We start from the raw sequence: 17,250 nt of genomic DNA, 5'->3' as shown, positions 1-17,250 counted from the left end.
TTGAACGCCCCCCTCGCAGACACGCTCCTTGCTCTACCACTGTAAGCTACATGAGGAATTGCAGGCTCTTTTCACACACTTCATGGGGCACGGCATTTTTTTTTTAACATGCTCATCCCTCTTGTGTTCTGCCCACACTGCTGAACACCACATGGCTGCAGGGACAGACAAGTGACAATGAGCTTCAGCACGCTATATTCATAGAAAGAAAACAGCGATACCGTTCTGAACTGTGGAGAGGCAGCAAAAGGCTCAGGCACCTGAAATGTCACTGCACACGGTTAGAAGCGCACTCTTTCAAAAGGCAGATGAGGAGGGGTAAGGCAGTCTTTGCCAACCTGGTGCCCTCCAGATGTTTTAGACTACAACTTCCATCAACATCGAGCAGCTCTATGCAGCCTGCAACAGCCGCCTTCTCCCCCATGAATTTGCCTCCACCTCGCGGGTGGCGCTGTGGGTTAAACCACAGAGCCTAGGACTTGCCAATCAGAAGGTCGGCGGTTCAAATCCCCGCGACGGGGTGAGCTCCTGTTGCTCGGTCCCTGCTCCTGCCAACCTAGCAGTTCGAAAGCACGTCAAAGTGCAAGTAGATAAATAGGTACCACTCCGGCGGGAAGGTAAACGGCGTTTCTGTGCGCTGCTCTGGTTCGCCAGAAGCGGCTTAGTCATGCTGGCCACATGACCCAGAAGCTGTACGCCAGCTCCCTCGGCCAATAAAGTGAGATGAGCGCCGTAACCCCAGAGTCGGCCATGACTGGACCTAATGGTCAGGGGACCTTTATATCTTGTGGGAGCAAAGTGTCAACAGCCAAGAGGCACACTTGCAGACTTCAGGGTGGGAATCAGTCACATGCCAGCAAGTTGAGGCTCCACAATTTATAGTTTGCGCAACACGCCCACTTCCTCAAAGGATCAGCCTTTTTGCAATTAGGAAAGAGACGGGGAAGTACAAGATAGCCCTTACTTGGATGCAACTGCCACGCAGGCTCTCTGCAAACAAATCAGAGTGAATGCTAATTGAATAGCCGGCAATGTCTAATCTCCCTGCAAACAAATCAGGAAGACAGGTTGTTTGGAGGTGATCAAGCAAGGAGTGAGTGGGCAGGCACTCTACGGAACCTGCAGGCATTATACTTTGTACTTGGTTGGCCTTTCCCATTATTCGAATGTGAAAACAAAGGCAGGAGGAGGGTCCTGATGGAGCAGATCAAAGGCCCATCTAGTCCACCCTTCTTTTTTTAAGGTCAGCCAACCAGATTCCTCAGGAATCTCTCAAGAAGGCCTGAATGTGATGAATGTGAATCTCTTGCTTCTCTCCAGCGTCCGCTACACAGAGAGAGCTACATTGTCTCTGACCACACAGGTTCAATTTAGCTGTCATGGCTAGGAAGAGTTAACAGCCCTCTCCCCGAGGTTGTCTCACCCCTTCTTTGAAGCCACACTGTTGACTCAGTTTCAGTTTGCTGTCCACTATAACCTCTAATCATTCTCGGAAGTCCCACTGCTGAGCTGGTTGACGGTTATTCCCTGGCACAATGACAAAACCAAAATTACTGCCCGTCTCTGACCGGAGACGAGCAGCAGCTTGTATTACAGTTCTTAGGGCTCATCTTGACTTCTGCCAGTCCCACCACTTTCCCCCAGGAAAACCTGATCTTTACCGCTGGATCAGAGCCAATGTCTATCGGGTTTCCCACGGACTGATGTTTGCTCCGATTCAGCAGTAAAGAGCAGGTTTTCCCTGGGGAGGCAGTGAGGCAAACAGAAAACTTGGACCCATGCCTAGAAAACACAGGGGAAGTGGAAAACCGCTCAGCCCCATGCTTCCTAGGACCAGGACAAGCAGAAATGTGGGCGAGCCCATCATGTGGAAGCATAATGTGCAGAGGTTAAAACAGCCTCCCCCAACCTGGTGCCCTTCACATGCTTCAGACGACATTTCTCATCAGCCTCAGCCAGCCATGGTCCAGCTGGGTAATTATGGGCCCTGGACTTCACGGTCTTAGCTACATACACACACACACACACACACACACACACACACACACACACTTTAGACATGTGCATTATCCCGTAACATCTCACTTCTGCGTTCCAGATACATTAGAGCAGAATACAGAGATGTTAAGTTTGCCAAACTTGTGAAAAGCAAATAAATCCTCAGCTCACAAGCAGTTGCCCATTTTTTTTGTGGGTGTATTCTGCAAAACGACATTCTGCACACAGTAATAGTGGTGGATTTGTACTGGACCGTCTACACATCATTCCAATTTGGCAATTGTTCTGCAACGCTTCCCCAATGTTACCTCATTATTGCCATTTGCTATGGTTTGCTATTGCCTTGTGCTATGGTGCAGGGGCAGACTTTGGTTTTTCAAATTTCAGCAGTGCCCTGCATGAGGCCAAAATCTGGCATGCCCCTGCTTCTCATCTTCTGTTCCGCTCATGCTGTGTCATAGATGCAGCACCCTGGGGTGTCCTCCACTTAGCTTGGAACCTAGTGCAGGGGAAACAGTTGCACTGCCCTAAATCCACCTAAAGAACCTTTTAATGAGGGTGAAAGAGGAGAGTGCAAAATATGGTCTGAAGCTCAATATCAAAAAAAACGAAGATCATGGCCACTGGTCCCATCACCTCCTGGCAAATAAAAGGGGAAGAAATAGAGGCGGTGAGAGATTTTACTTTCTTGGGCTCCATGATCACTGCAGATGGTGACAGCAGTCATGAAATTAAAAGACGCCTGCTTCTTGGGAGAAAAGCAATGACAAACCTAGACAGCATCTTAAAAAGCAGAGACATCACCTTGCCAACAAAGGTCCATATAGTTAAAGCTATGGTTTTCCCAGTAGTGATGTATGGAAGTGAGAGCTGGACCATAAAGAAGGCTGATCACCGAAGAATGGATGCTTTTGAATTCTGGTGCTGGAGGAGACTCTTGAGAGTCCCATGGACTGCAAGAAGATCAAACCTCTCCATTCTGAAGGAAATTAGCCCTGAGTGCTCACTGGAAGGACAGATCCTGAAGCTGAGGCTCCAAGACTTTGGTCCCCTCATGAGAAGAGAAGACTCCCTGGAAAAGACCCTGATGTTGGGAAAGATGGAGGGCACAAGGAGAAGGGGACGACAGAGGACAAGATGGTTGGACAGTGTTCTCAAAGCTACCAGCATGAGTTTGACCAAACTGCGGGAGGCAGTGGAAGACAGGAGTGTCTGGCATGCTCTCGTCCATGGGATCACGAAGAGTCGGACACGACTAAGCGACTAAACAACAAGAAGAAATCCACCTCTGTTGTAGTGCAAGAAGCAAAACCCAGAATATTTGTGGTAGGAAAAGTTACAAGCAGGAAGTTGTGGGACGTGAGCTATATGAAAATGAAGTACTATGCCCTCCCTAAAACCTTTGCAGGAGCAAAACAAATCAGTTGTACCTTGGATTTCAAATGCCTTGGCTCCCAAAGAAATCAGCTACTGAACGATCGAAACCCAGAAGTGAGTTTCCCGGTTTTTTAATGTTCTTTTGGAACCCAAACGTCCGATGTGGGTTCTGTGGGTTCTGTGCTTTGGTTTCCGAATGTTTTGGAAGTCTAACAGACTTCCAGAATGGATTCCGTTCGACTTCAAAGGTACAACTGCACTGAAAGCCGGGTCAAACGTATTCCGTCCTGAAACCATCATGTGCACAAATCATTCTCAATACACAATGAAAATGGCAGCCTGAGAGGAGTCCTGCAAGTCAGCTAAGCAATATATCCAGTATATCTGAAGAAGCGTCTCCACCCCCATCATTCTGCCTGGACACTGAGGTCCAGCTCCGAGGGCCTTCTGGCAGTTCCCTCGCTGCAAGAAGCCAAGTTACAGGGAGCCAGGCAGAGGGCCTTCTCGGTGGTGGCGCCCGCCCTGTGGAACGCCCTCCCACCAGATGTCAAAGAGAAGAACAACTACCAGACTTTTAGAAGACATCTGAAGGCAGCCCTGTTTAGGGAAGCTTTTAATGTTTGATGCATTACTGTATTTTAATATTTTGTTGGAAGCAGCCCAGAGTGGCTGGGGAAGCCCAGCCAGATGGGCGGGGTATAATATATTATTATTATTATTATTATTATTATTATTATTATTATTATTATTATTATCTCACTTCCAACTAAACATCAGGAAAAACTTTCTGACAGTAAGAACTGTTCAACAGTGAAACAGTCCGCCTTGGGAGGTGGTGGATTTCTCCTTCCTGGGAGGTTTTTAAGCGGAGGTTGGATGGCCATTTGCCAGGGATGCTTTTGTTCAGATTCTTGCAGTGTAGGGGGTTGGACTAGATGACCCTCGGGGTCCCTTCCAGCTCCATAATTCCATGATTCCCAAATGCTACACTTTTCAGTATATTAGCTCAATACAGAATGATACGTATCTGAGATCAAATAGCAACGCTTGGCAGGTGAGTCCCATTTTTCGGAACAAATTCAGTTCACTCCAGCACCCTGTGAGAAAATAGGCACTGTAGCCATTCGGCACGTATGGTTAGAGGGTAAGGATCTCCTTACTACCCACCTAGCAAATGCATTTTTAAACATTTAAGTTGCCCCAAATCTATATATTTTCCTGTGCACTATACAGATCTGCCTTCCAAATACTATAATTTTCAGGCTTTCAAACCAGTGTATTATGTTGGAGGTAGGGGCCATTGTACAGGAGAGGGTTAATGGGGCCAGAGGCATTACTGAAACTTCCTTACTAGATGGTGGCAAAGTTGCAGAGCATCTTTTGTTAGGGAGACTGCTAGCTTTAAACAGGGAGTGGGTGCTTTCTAACTGGCTAGGAAAACACTGGAGGCCCTAAAGGATCTTATGCAGTCTTCTTCCCCTCATCCCAGCTAAGAATGATGTAATCCGTAGACTGCTTCCAGATTCCCACTATTTTGCAGATGGGATTCAATTGCATAATGGCAAATTCAGGTTACACAGCGGATCTGACACTCTTGTGCCTCAAGCCTGCCTCCCTAAAATAAAAGGGGGGGGGGGATTTTGCTGTAAGCAAAGGGGAAATGCAATGCAAATATGAGACAGCAATTGATGTGAGGGTGTGTACATAACCTCTTTGCAATGCAATCAAAATGAATTATCAGTCGACAGCAGGCATTATACAACCTCCCTGCAAACTTTGTGCAACAAGTCAGGATGAATGTTCAATAAACAGTTCGTTCGGAAGTGACCTCAGTCTGTGATACAGCAGAAAGGGAGGGAAAGAAGACAGGCAGCAGTAGTTTGGGGGAGAAATAGAGGATCGGGAGATATAGGGTTGTGTCTCACTCTGGAGATCTGATGTGCAACAATGAAGTCAGCTATCTGTTGGCGAATTAAGCTGCAACTTCACCTTTGCCTGCATATAACGCTTGCTAATAAAATATTACAAAACACCATGAGCTTCCAGTGATCTGGAAAAAGAAAACAAACCCACACAAGCACTGTGTCTGGGCAGTCTCCAACTTCTCACCTTGTGGGAAACTCAGGGCAAGCATAATAACAGGCTAGCAGTACGATTTCCATGCAAAAGCAAGAAAGTGGTACTTTCAGATGGCAGCAGTGGCAGAGCTTAATATGAGCCAGGATATCACCAGGATGCATATCATTAGGTCGTAGTTTATTTCTATGCCACCCGTCTGCCAAAAGGCTTGTATGCCAACCCATGCCTTCTGAAACGCCCTCTTCTGCACAGCTGTTAAGGATGCAAGAGCTTTGCCCTCTTTCACACGTGCCCCGCAATTTGCCCTCTTTTTTGCAGTGTAAAGGAGCAGGCACAGGGCGTCATCAGTGCATGTGCAGAGAGCTTTTCCCTTACCACCCTGTGATCACAGCCAGTCTGCCAAAAGTCAAGGGGTTAGAGATAAATGCTTCCGTGGCATGACTGGGGTCGCCACCGTTTCCCCACCTAGCAGGTTTCCTGTCCTATGCCTTTAACAACTGCACATCAGGCAGAAATTCAACAGGTCAAGCCTTTCCCAATTTGGAGGGGCTGCAGGAAGCTAGATTGCACCTGTTGAATTTCTGACTGCTGCGCAGCTTCTTAAAGGCACAGGGCCTGTGGGAACGCAAGGTCTGATCTGCGAACAGGTCTAAGTCCCAACACCTCTCACTTGAGAAACTGTGAACTGAGTGGGACAGGCTTCCTCAGTCTCGGCCCTCCAGATGTTTTGAGACTACAATTCCCATCATCCCTGACCACTGGTCCTGCTAGCTAGGGATCATGGGAGTTGTAGGCCAAAAACAGCTGGAGGGCCGAGGTTGAGGAATCCTGCAGTAGGAGATAGAAATTTGGACGATTTGCATATGGCCCCCTTGGGAGATGAGATAGAAAACCCAAATTGTCCTCACCCAACAATAACACAATGTGTGACATTTTAATGTACAGTCATACCTCGGGTTAAATATGCTTCAGGTTGAGTGTTTTCAGGTTACTCTCCGCGGCGACCTGGAAGTAACGGAGCACGTTACTTCCGGGTTTCACCGCTCGCGCATGCGCAGACGTTCAAAATGATGTCACACGCATGCGCGGAAGCGGCAAAAGACAACCCGCGCATGCACAGATGCACAGTCACATGTTACGTTCTACTCAGGATGCGAACGGGGCTCTGGAACGGATCCCGTTCACATCCAGAGGTACCACTGCATTTTTAATCTTTGTTGGAAACCGCCCAGAGTGGCTGGGGAAACTCAGCCAGATGGGCGGGGTACAAATAAATTATTATTATTATTATTATTATTATTATTATTATTATTATTATTATACTTTAAATAACTCACAATTTGCTGCCTTTTGTGGTGCACAAAATTGGCTGCCTTGGGCACAAAGTCGTTGGAAAGTAAAGGTGCTTAGGTTTGCCAGATCCTCACCTGAAGTTCCTTGTTGCCTTTTAAAATAACCCCAGGTAGTAGTGTACTTATTCAGCTGCTGCCTCATTCCACAACTGTTCTGCTCACTCCCACCTGCTATACAGGACGAGTTCTACTCAGTTCTACTCTTGCCCTACCCAGGTGGGAGGCAGAGGCACAGCAGGTGCTCAAAGCACTGGCAGAAGTTTAACTCCTGCACCACTACAATCAGACCCTGAACACCAAAGAGCTGCCATACATGCAGAAGACAACAGGGCATCTGGACCTTTAACAGCTGAGCAGAAGAGGGACTCTCAGCAGGTGCAACTTTCATTGTAAGCCACACTCAATGAAATTTCTTCTTCTGTACAGAACAACTGTGGGGAGTCCTGTCCTCTGTTGCATCTTGGCACCTTATGGACAGAAGAGCACAAGAAGATCCTACTGGATCAGACCCAAGGACCCATCTAGTCCAGCGTCTTATTCTCACAAGGACCAACGTGAGGCCCCAATGGCGATCCCACAAGCAAGACCTGGGCACTGCAGCAGCCTCTCTCCTCCCTTGCAATTGGTATTCAGTGGTATTTTGCCTCCAGCTGTGGAGGGAGATGGTAGCCATTGTGGCTATCGGCCTGGATAGCTCAGTTGGCTAGAGTGTGGTGCTGATGACGCCAAGGTTGCAGGTATGATCCTCAGGGTCCCATCCAACTCTACAATTCCATGATTTTATCTTACGATACGATAATCTTTATTGTCATTGTCCCATACAGAACAACGAAATTGAAAAATCTACATAAGACATTCAAAACCCAGCAAGCCTGCTATCCCAGCTATCCCAGCCTGGTTAGCCCCCTAAAAACTCTGATACCCCATTTTTCAATACAATATACAGTAGTACCTCGGGTTACATATGCTTCAGGTTACATTTGCTTCAGGTAACAGACTCTGCTAACCCAGAAATAGTACCTCGGGTTAAGAACTTTGCTTCAGGATGAGAATAGAAATCATGCTCCGGCGGCGTGGCAGCAGCAAGAAGCCCCATTAAGCTAAAGTGGTGCTTCAGGTTAAGAACAGTTTCAGGTTAAGAACGGACCTCCGGAACGAATTAAGTACTTAACCCGAGGTACCACTGTACTCCCATACAGACTCCTTACAATGCGTTTAAAACCAAAATCGCATTTGGATAGAAACTGTTTCTCAGGCAGCTAGTCCTAGTCTTTATAACCCTGGACCTTCTTCCAGAAGGCAGAAGCTGAAAGAGATCATTTCCGGGGTGAGCACTATCCTGCGCTCTCTCTGCAGCTTTCTTATGGCACCTGGAAGCGTAGATTTGATCCAAGGTGGGAAGAGGGCACCCAATTATTCTCTCCGCAGTCATTACAACCCTGGACAGTATTGTTTTTTCCCTGACCGTGCAGCTCCCAAACCACACGCACAGACCATAAGTTAATACACTCTTAGTAGCCATGTGAAGTCACAATTAGCTGTGCAGCCATCCTTTGCTGCATAAATGTGCATCATTATTTGCAAGATCTACTGTTTGGGTTTTGCAGAAATGTAAACTAGGAAGGAAGGAAGGAAGGAAGGAAGGAAGGAAGGAAGGAAGGAAGGAAGGAAGGAAGGAAGAAGAGGGAGAGGGTGTGTGTGTATGTGCGTGCACAAAGGATAGCATGAAAAAGCAGATAAGGACTGGAAGGGAAAGGTAGCAAGCTGTGCAAAATACTCATTTATTTATTTTGTGGAAGCTCTTGCTACAGCACAGTCCTAGGCAGGTTTACTGATCTCATTGGGCCTCATCCCCTAGGAAGTGTGCACAGGACTGCAGCCTGCAAGCCCCCATTAAGTTTCCAAGTCTTTGACAACCAAGGGCTACAGCTCAAAGCAGCCCTCATAAACTCCCACACGGATCTCTCATGTATGTGGACAGGGGGTGCTTGTTCCCACCATGAAATGCATGTCTGGGGGAAACAATTCAGAAACGCTTGATCTGTGCAACTGCAGATTGACAAACCCTTCAGATTTGCTCAGGGCTGCTGCCACAAGACGCTTTGGCAGCCTGGGGTCCTCTGTGGATGCTTCGTATGGCCCATAGTGGATTCTTGCTCGTGGCCCATTTGTTCCAGCTGGGCTTGCAAAGTTTCAAGAGCTCTTGAACTGGATAGAGACTCCCGTACGGCTGCAACCTGGATCTACTCTGCTTTTTGTATTATTTCAAGGTACACTCTGCTGCCTAGCAGTGCCCTTACAAAATAGGTGTCATTCTAAAATGATACATATGCAATCTAAACTCGCAGTCACAATCAAAAAGGTCAATACATACAACCCACAAAATATCAGAGCAATAGCACTAATCCGAATCCAGAGCCAATACTGCCACATAACAGCTATTCTGCATTTGTAAAAAACTGGATCTTTTAGTGGGGCAGCACCTATACAGTGGTACCTCAGGTTACATACGCTTCAGGTTACAGACTCCGCTAACCCAGAAATAGTGCTTCAGGTTAAGAACTTTGCTTCAGGATGAGAACAGAAATTGTGCTCCGGCGGCACAGTAACAGCAGGAGGCCCCATTAGATAAAGTGGTGCTTCAGGTTAAGAACAGTTTCAGGTTAAGAACAGACCTCCAGAATGAATTAAGTACTTAACCCGAGGTACAACTGTACTCTGGAACTCCCTGCCTATTGTCATCATGCAGGCACCTTCACTGTTTAATAAGATACCCAAAATTATAGCTCTCTGCTTTATTTTATGCGGGCAAGAAAGCTCCCCCTGGGGAAATTTTCTCCCCCCATCTATTTAAATTTGGAGTGGCAATGAAGGGACCATGATGTGTCTAGTTCTGGCGTGGCCTCCCCTCTATAGCCCTGCTCACACACAGCAATTAGGCTTAGCTCCCATTCATGCAAATAGGAGCTTCCCCCCTCCAGCCTAATTGCTGAAGGAGCGTGTAGTTTGGGGGCTGGTGACACCTAGAGAAGGATAATGCTCCTTGCATGCTGCAGTTTCCCCTTCAAATCACCCTTGCACAGCAATTTGGCTTACAAAGAAAGCTCCTCTTCCTCTAAATGGGACCCTTTTTCCAATTCAAATTGCGCTCTCTCTCTCTCTCTCTCTCTCTCTCTCTGTGTGTGTGTGTGTGTGTGTGTGTGTGATTTTCCGAGGGGTGGCAGCTGGGGTTCTGTAACATTAACCTATTCCCACCCCTTGGCCAACCCCAGTGTGAGATCTAATTCCAGCTAGGATGACAATGTTTGCTTCCCTCGCAGAAGTTGGATTGCAAACCTTCTAGTTCCCTGAGCAACTGAGTATTGGCGGCGGGGGGTGTGTGCACTGGGGATACATGATAGGTGAAAAACACCTGAAAACCTGTGCAAAAATTGTCCCCCAACATCCGACTATGCCTGAAGGATCTTTGTTTCCCTCTTGACAGTTCTACAATGTACATGATGAGAACAGGGCTTTGACCTCTTGTAACAAGGCACAAGGGATCTCCCAACCTTGGAAATCTTATCAGCCCAAGACAGATGCTGACGGGCTCATCATGTTAAGGTGGTTAATTATATCTTCACAAGCACATCACATTGGTGCTACAGAGGCTTCTGAACGCAAGGCAAGGCAGGCAGACCACCTCCTTTCATGAAAGGCACTTTCCTGTAGGAATTTCCATGCAGCTTCTATGAGGATCATTGTATGTGACAATGGCTCAACATCACTTTCTGTTCCAAAGCGGTACCATGGACAGAAAACCTGCCTGTTCAGTGATCAGTCTGCACAGAAGGTCACACATGAACCAAGCTATACAGGAACATAGGGAACTGCCTTGAATTGAGTCAGCCCCTCTAGCTCAGTATCGTCTTTACACCAGTGTAAAGGGGCAACTGCCCCCTTGGTTGCCTACCCTATAAAAAGCATTATTCAGAACATCAGTTTTCACGATCCGCTAAGGAAAATAACAACGCAATAATATTCCAAAGCGTGACAATTAATTGCACATTTATTCAAAATCCAGTTGAAACTAGTTTAGTTAATTCAATGTAATTTATGAACTTGATCCAGTGATACCAGCTTCTCAAACTCTGATAGTCATTTGCACCACCAGAACCCCTCAGCTGCTCCTTTTTCTCTTAGCACCCCGCTAGGTAATTCCACTTCCCACCAGGCGGCACCACTGGCCACTTTGGGAACCACTGGTCTACAATGACTGCACGGAGGAATTGTGCAAGGCGTGACTTGGCCCAGGGAGGCTCAACATTAGCCTCTAAGAAAATTCATTTCAGAATTGCAGGCTCCTCACAAATGCACCCTCTCAGCAACCAAGTAAACCACAAGTACTATAGCTGGTTTTGCATGGAAACAGATTCTGTGATTTTTTGAAGAAGGGAAAATGTTTTGGTGCAAAATTATGCTCAGGGGCAAGATGCCAGGCCTTGCACACAGGTGCACACACACACACAATGCAATTGCAGAGATGAAATTGGGGAGAGTTTGAGCAAAGCCACCTCCTACCAAGTCAAAGCATGGGTCCATCTAGCCAAGCACGAGGCATGCTAGCAGGCAACAGCCTTGCAAGCCAAAGATCCTATGATCAGATGCCAGCTATTGAACCTGGGACCTCTGGTGTGCAAGGGATGCCTTTCGTCACAGCACTGTGGCACCAGCCCTAATATCTGCTGCGCACAACAGGCGCCGTCTCCAGAACCGTGCTATAAAGAAGCTTATGAGATGCACGGGGAGGGGTCGTGAGGAAGCCCAGGCTCCCATTCTCCTCTTCCCAGGCACAGTTCATCTAGCAATAATTCATCACTTCTTAGAAACAACTGTCTACTTCCTGCACCAAATCCAGCCTCGCTAATGGGTTTAGCAAACCGCATTTAACTGGTCAGTGGAGCAAGTGCCACAAATCCCAAGATTAGGAAGAGACTGATACACAGCTCAAGAGCATCAGTGGCCAGGAGGGCCTCTCCGAGAGGGACAGCTTTAATTGGCTTAATGCCCTGCCTGGTGGAGCAGATCAGGGAGGGGAGAGGGCCAGGCTGGAGAACAGAATAGGGGAACTTCGTACCAATTGCCATGCCTGTTTATAATCCAGCAGTTCAGTGGATTTATTTGTAGCGATGTGTATAGATGCTAGGAGAGGATATATTTATTTGATATGATCCTTCCTCCGCACCCTGAGTTCAGCTGATTCTCATCCCTTTGCAGTTTAAAAGGGAAGCTTTGATAGGCTAATTTTAGCCTTTTAGTTTAAGTAATCCAGGATGCAATAAAGCAGAAGGGATTCTCCTGGTACCCTCCCCCTTAAAACAATAATCACACAGACAGGTAAAAATAACATTTACTCTCTCAAAATACTTGTTGAAGAGTAACAGAGAACAGCAGCTTTGTTCAGGCAGGCTTAAAATGGTAATTCAGTTACAAAGACATACTTTAGTCTAGTTTAAGAGGGTGTCTGAGCACATGCAGATTGCTGGAATGGGGTCAAAGAGCAAAGAGGAAGCGGCCTGGCCAGGGGATGAGACTACAGTATATGTATGGCTATGCCTTCCCCCTAACAGGACACAGTAGGAGTCTCTCAGAAATTTACAGGTCCCTGAGCTTCAGCTACCATGTGCCTATCTAGCAAGCATGCATTCTTGGTTTGACTGCATTGTAAATATGCCACATAATCGACCCAAGTGGCTTAAAACCAATTCATGCCTGGGCTGAGTGTCACCCACACAAACAATACATTGCCCTGTGCCTGGGCAATCCAAGACAAGCTGAATTATGCAACCTGCACATAGTGGGCAGATTTGTCCAGTTTATTGTCTTTGGCCCATTTCAAACCAGCTTTGATAGTTTGTAGGAAGGGCCAAGGGTTGTAGAAAGGCACTGAAGCTCTGCCCCCGGCAAACGGGAGTCTCATCCAGCCACTCCTCTGGCTTTTGAGGTTTCGGTGGGTATTGCTCGCCCACTTTCTAGCATAGCTCTGCGGCCACTAAGATATTTTGGACATACAGTGGAGATAGGAAGCTGAATCCAGTGTCCAATATCACATGCTGTGCCTGCAGATGGTCAGGGTACACACCGTTCTGTTTATTTTCTGACCAGCGCTCCCATGCCAAAGCAGTGGTCTGAGTGGATCCTGCACCAGGGCACACACAGGACCAGCCCAAGGCATTTTGTTGCTTGAAGCAAAGGACCAGATTCCGCCCACTCCCTATTCCATGTATGGAAGCCAACTGAGCTGCCATTGATTCTTTTGAGGTGTGGCAGTAAAACAGATTACAGGGTCCAGGCCAGGCCATGTGAAGTAGCTGGGACTAAGGGCACCAACACGATTTTCTGAAGCCAGTACACTGTATGCAGACTGAACCCACTAAGTAACAAGAGAGAAGAAATTCGGGAGATTTCAGCCCCCTCCCAATAAATATCTGGTTCTCTGTGCTAAAACCACTTGTAGCAACCTTCATTGCAACTCACTCAAATGCATCACAAATGCTTTGGGGTCTCAGGGTTAAGCCCTGCAGCTCAAGTCAAGGCCCAGCTACATCTCCATGCCCAAACTGAATCATCATGCTCCCCCCACCCTAGGTAATTTTCTTCAGCTAGCAATCAGCAATTTCCTCCATTCATAACCGACAAGCTGTACTTCATGAATCTGCAACAACTTGAGCCCGTCCTTACAGCAGCTGAATAATGGGTGGGGTGGGGGGTGGGGGCTCCTCAACGTCCAAGCAGCACAGAGCAAAACCACAAAAAGCTTTCAATGGCGAGCTGCACAAAAGGAAATCTGCCAGAGCCTTTTGCAAGCTCCACACGTGGCAATCCCCAGTGTCAGGGAAAATTCAGACTGGCGCGATGTTGCAATGAAATCCACTGAGGCTGCATTTCTCCATGAAGAGCACATTCTGCCGCTTTCCCTTGTCAATTCCCCGTGTCAACAGCTGCGATGAGAATGGGCTGGAATCATGAATGGGAGGGGACGTGGCTCGCCTTCTTTTGAATGGGGAGAGGAGCGGCCAAGGAGGCAGAGCTCTGTACCGTATGAAGGATGTGCGCTCTGCGTTCCTCCCTTCTCCTGAGCAAGGCCACGGGCAGCAGGAGCGGGGAAAACACCCACCACATGGCATCCCTGGGAGCCAGACGAGACCTCACTTTACACTGGAGCGTAAGGGCGAGAACTCCCTTCTGCAGCTCCAGTTTGCAGCGATCGATGAATAGCTAAGCAGGCTCTTTCAGAAATTCACCATTGTCTCCAGCTCAGCTCCAACTTCCCTTGCAGGAAGATCCATTACAGACCGGTTGTGCCGTGTGGAGGGAGGGGGAGCTGTGAGGCTCAGGAAAAGGAGAGCTGTCTGGAGTGGGCGGGAGGGTGGGGGGAGCGAAAGGTCAGCTCAATAGTCTGGCCTGAGGAAATAGACCTGCCAGGAAATGATCATCTAAGAGCCCTGGAGTGGAGGTGGTTGCTGGAGAGGCAGTCAGTGCACCTACTCCATCTGCGCTCTCCCTCTCAAGCCGGCTCTCAGGGGCCTACTTGGCTCCTCCCCGGTCTCAGATCCTTTGAAGGTGGTCTCGGGGAGTGGGGCTGTGGATAAAACGCAGGGAAGAAGAGGAGGGCGGGACGGGTGGGGTGGGGGCTGAAGAGGAGAGCTCTGGCTGGAAAACACGCGCACAGCTTCTGCCCTCGTCTCCAACTGGAGAGGGCTTTCATTTCAATGGAATCACAGGCACTGTGACAAACCAGGCAGCGGTTGTCTGAGAGCAGCTCCCATGTAGCAATGATCTGCTAGCCTCAGTTGTTGGGGGGGGGGGGCGGGTTAGGCATGCCACTCCCCCCCCCACCACCAGCGCCAGCAAAAGGAAGCAAACAACGTCTCGGATCAGCCTTCCTCAGCCTGGTGCCCTCCAAACGTCCAGGGCTGCAGCCGACGGGGTTTGGGGACCGTGTTATGAACAGGACAGCTCAGCACACTCTGGTGGATTCTTAGAAAGTCGGAGGCGTGGAGTAAAGGAGGAGGCAGCGCTTCTCAGGTTTCTCTGGGGAGCAGAATGGGACGGTGGACGCTGCATTGGTCCCCTCCCTCTCTCTGCCATGCCTGCCTAACAGGCCTGTCATGACGGTGAAGTATGACTGGGATGCACTATAACCTTCTAACCTTCTCCTCACCCCCCTCCCGCGCGTGTCTCCTGGGGTGAAGAATCTAATTCTATTTCTGACACCTTCTCCCCTTGAAAGAACCCGTGATTGCCTTGCCCTCCAACCTTTCATTTCATGGGTCCCGTTCCCTCTGGTCAATGAGATGCACGGCTACAGTTTAACAGCAGAGACACCCAGTTATGTCATGGCAATCCTTCTCTCTCCTCTCCTCTCTCCCCTCCCCCCCCACCACACATTGCAGTACCTTAGATAAATCATATTTAGTACAGCACTTAAAACATCTCCACACAGAGCACCAAATCAGAGTGACTCCACTGTCGCCTTCCTTTCCCCATTGGTGAGAATTCGTTTAACAAAATCGATGCTGCTCTCCGGTACCAAGACTTGGCCCTGAAGAGAAAGAGGGTGCCAAGTCCCCTTTAAGCATCCTTGAAGCTGGTCTTGGAAGTGGGATTTGTCCCTCAGACACCTAATAGGGACCAGGCAGGTGCTGCTAACCTCCCCGCCCCTGCTCGGAGCCAGATGGTTCAGCAAATGCCTCACATTTGTTGCCTTGCAGGGCTAAAGGGCTGATAAGTCTCTCTATGTCCAGGAGCCCTTAAAGCCTCGGGCTACAAATTAGAGCTGGGAGGCCTGGCAGAATAAAGTGAATTATGCATTAGATTTCTAGCCCACCTTTCAGGGAGTGTAGCTTAAAGAAAGCACAGGCTCAATTCCTACCACCTGGTCTGAACAAGAGAATGGGGAGACGGAGCACCGAGGTTCCCTGGTCTGAATCAGGCCCTTTTGGGGTGAGGGGAAGGAGGTGGGGGTGCTGCTGGGCAGGGCAAGGGGAAAGAGGCAGGGAGGCGGCGGCCGGCTTGCCCAGGAACTGCCGGCGTGCCAGAGGGCTGCTCTCTTTCCCTCCTGCCACGGGGACGGTTCCCCCCTCCCTCTGGCTCGGAGCCCCCGCCCCCCTCCAGGCCGGCCGCGTCTCCTCTGCTCCCCGAGGTTCACGAGGCGCGGTCCCCCACCATCCTAAAACTTCCCCTGGTGGAGAGCAGCGCCCGGGGGAATAAGCCGGAGGGCTTTCCACCCACCCCACCCCGATTTGCCTCCGCCCCCCGCCCCGCTCCCCCGGTGCGCACATGGAGGGAGCCCACCGCTCGGCCTGCCTTTTGTGCTCGCAGCCCCCTCCTCCAGCCCCTCGCCTTGCTCACCTCCAGACCTGGCCGAGTTGCAGGAGGTGGATGAGGGACTGGAGGATCCAGACGCAGAGGCGGCAGCAGCCGCCGCCGGAGGAAGCCCGCGGAGAAGGCGGTTGCGGCGGCGGCGGCGGCTGGAGGCCGGCTCGGGCGCTGTCCTTGGTGCTGGCGCTGTCCTTGGTGCTGAAGGCGGCGGCGGGCGGCCCCGGCGAGGCTCGGCTGGGCGCGGAGAAGTCGTAGACGAACCACCTGAAGCTGAGCAGCTGCACGACCAGCGAGGGCAGCAGCACGAAGAGCAGCGTGAGCCCGAAGAAGGAGTACTCGCCGCGCAGGTAGTAGTGCGCGGCCAGCCACAGGTCGCTGGCGCCGTCCGAGAAGAAGACGAGCAGGGCGCCCAGCACCCAGCAGCAGTCCAGCAGGCTGTACTCGCGGCCCGGCAGCAGCAGCGACGGCGGGGCGGCGGCGGCCGAGCCCGAGGCGGCGGGGCTGCCCGGGTTGGGCAGCGGAGGGGGCGGCGGCCCTCCTCGACGGGACCCCCGGGCCAAGCTCGAGCTGCAGCTCCCGCCGCCGCCGCCACCGCTCCCTCCGCCGCCGCCGCTCCCTCCACCGCCACCGCCGCCGCCGCCGGATCCCTCCCGGCGCACGAGCGACGACGAGGCGGAGGCGGCGGCGGCGGCGCCTGCCGCTCCTCCATCCGACTTCGCGGCCATGTTGGAGGAGAGGCGGAGGGAGAAAGGAGGGAGAGACGGAGACTTCCGGATGGAGGGAGAGAGGGAGAGAGGGATGGAGAGAGAGAGAGAGAGAGAGAGAGGGAGGGAGGGAGGGAGGAAAGAGGGAGGAGAGTGGCCAGATTGGGGTGGGGGGAGGAAGGGGAGGAGGTGATGGAGGAGAGGAGGAGGTGGGGGAGGGAAGGAGGGAGGGAGGGAAGGCAGGCAGGCAGCGCCCTCTTTCTCCCTCTTCCTCCTCTCTCGATCACCTCCCTAGATCAGGAGAGGGGGGCGTCTGGAGGAGCACGAGAGCCGCCTCCCTCCGCCCCCCATTCATTCCTCTAACGGCTCATTCACGC

The 17,250-nt window shown here is 50.3% G+C and overlaps 1 protein-coding gene across 1 annotated transcript in view; it reads right to left on the bottom strand.

The window, feature by feature from the left end:
• Positions 1-16,762, bottom strand: part of XKR7 (XK related 7) — a gene marked incomplete at its 5' end in the record, with an annotated part of 53,397 nt that extends 36,635 nt beyond the window's left edge. The window contains one exon of the mRNA XM_053391728.1: positions 16,200-16,762. Coding sequence (XP_053247703.1) covers positions 16,200-16,762 — 563 coding nt within the window. The remainder of the gene's footprint in view (positions 1-16,199) is intronic.
• Positions 16,763-17,250: the final 488 nt, after the last annotated feature.

Source organism: Podarcis raffonei, chromosome 6, assembly GCF_027172205.1.
Source record: "Podarcis raffonei isolate rPodRaf1 chromosome 6, rPodRaf1.pri, whole genome shotgun sequence".
NCBI classification, from domain to species: Eukaryota; Metazoa; Chordata; class Lepidosauria; order Squamata; family Lacertidae; genus Podarcis; species Podarcis raffonei.
Note: the sequence above shows the minus strand (reverse complement) of the source record. Positions and strands in the feature narration are given on the sequence as shown.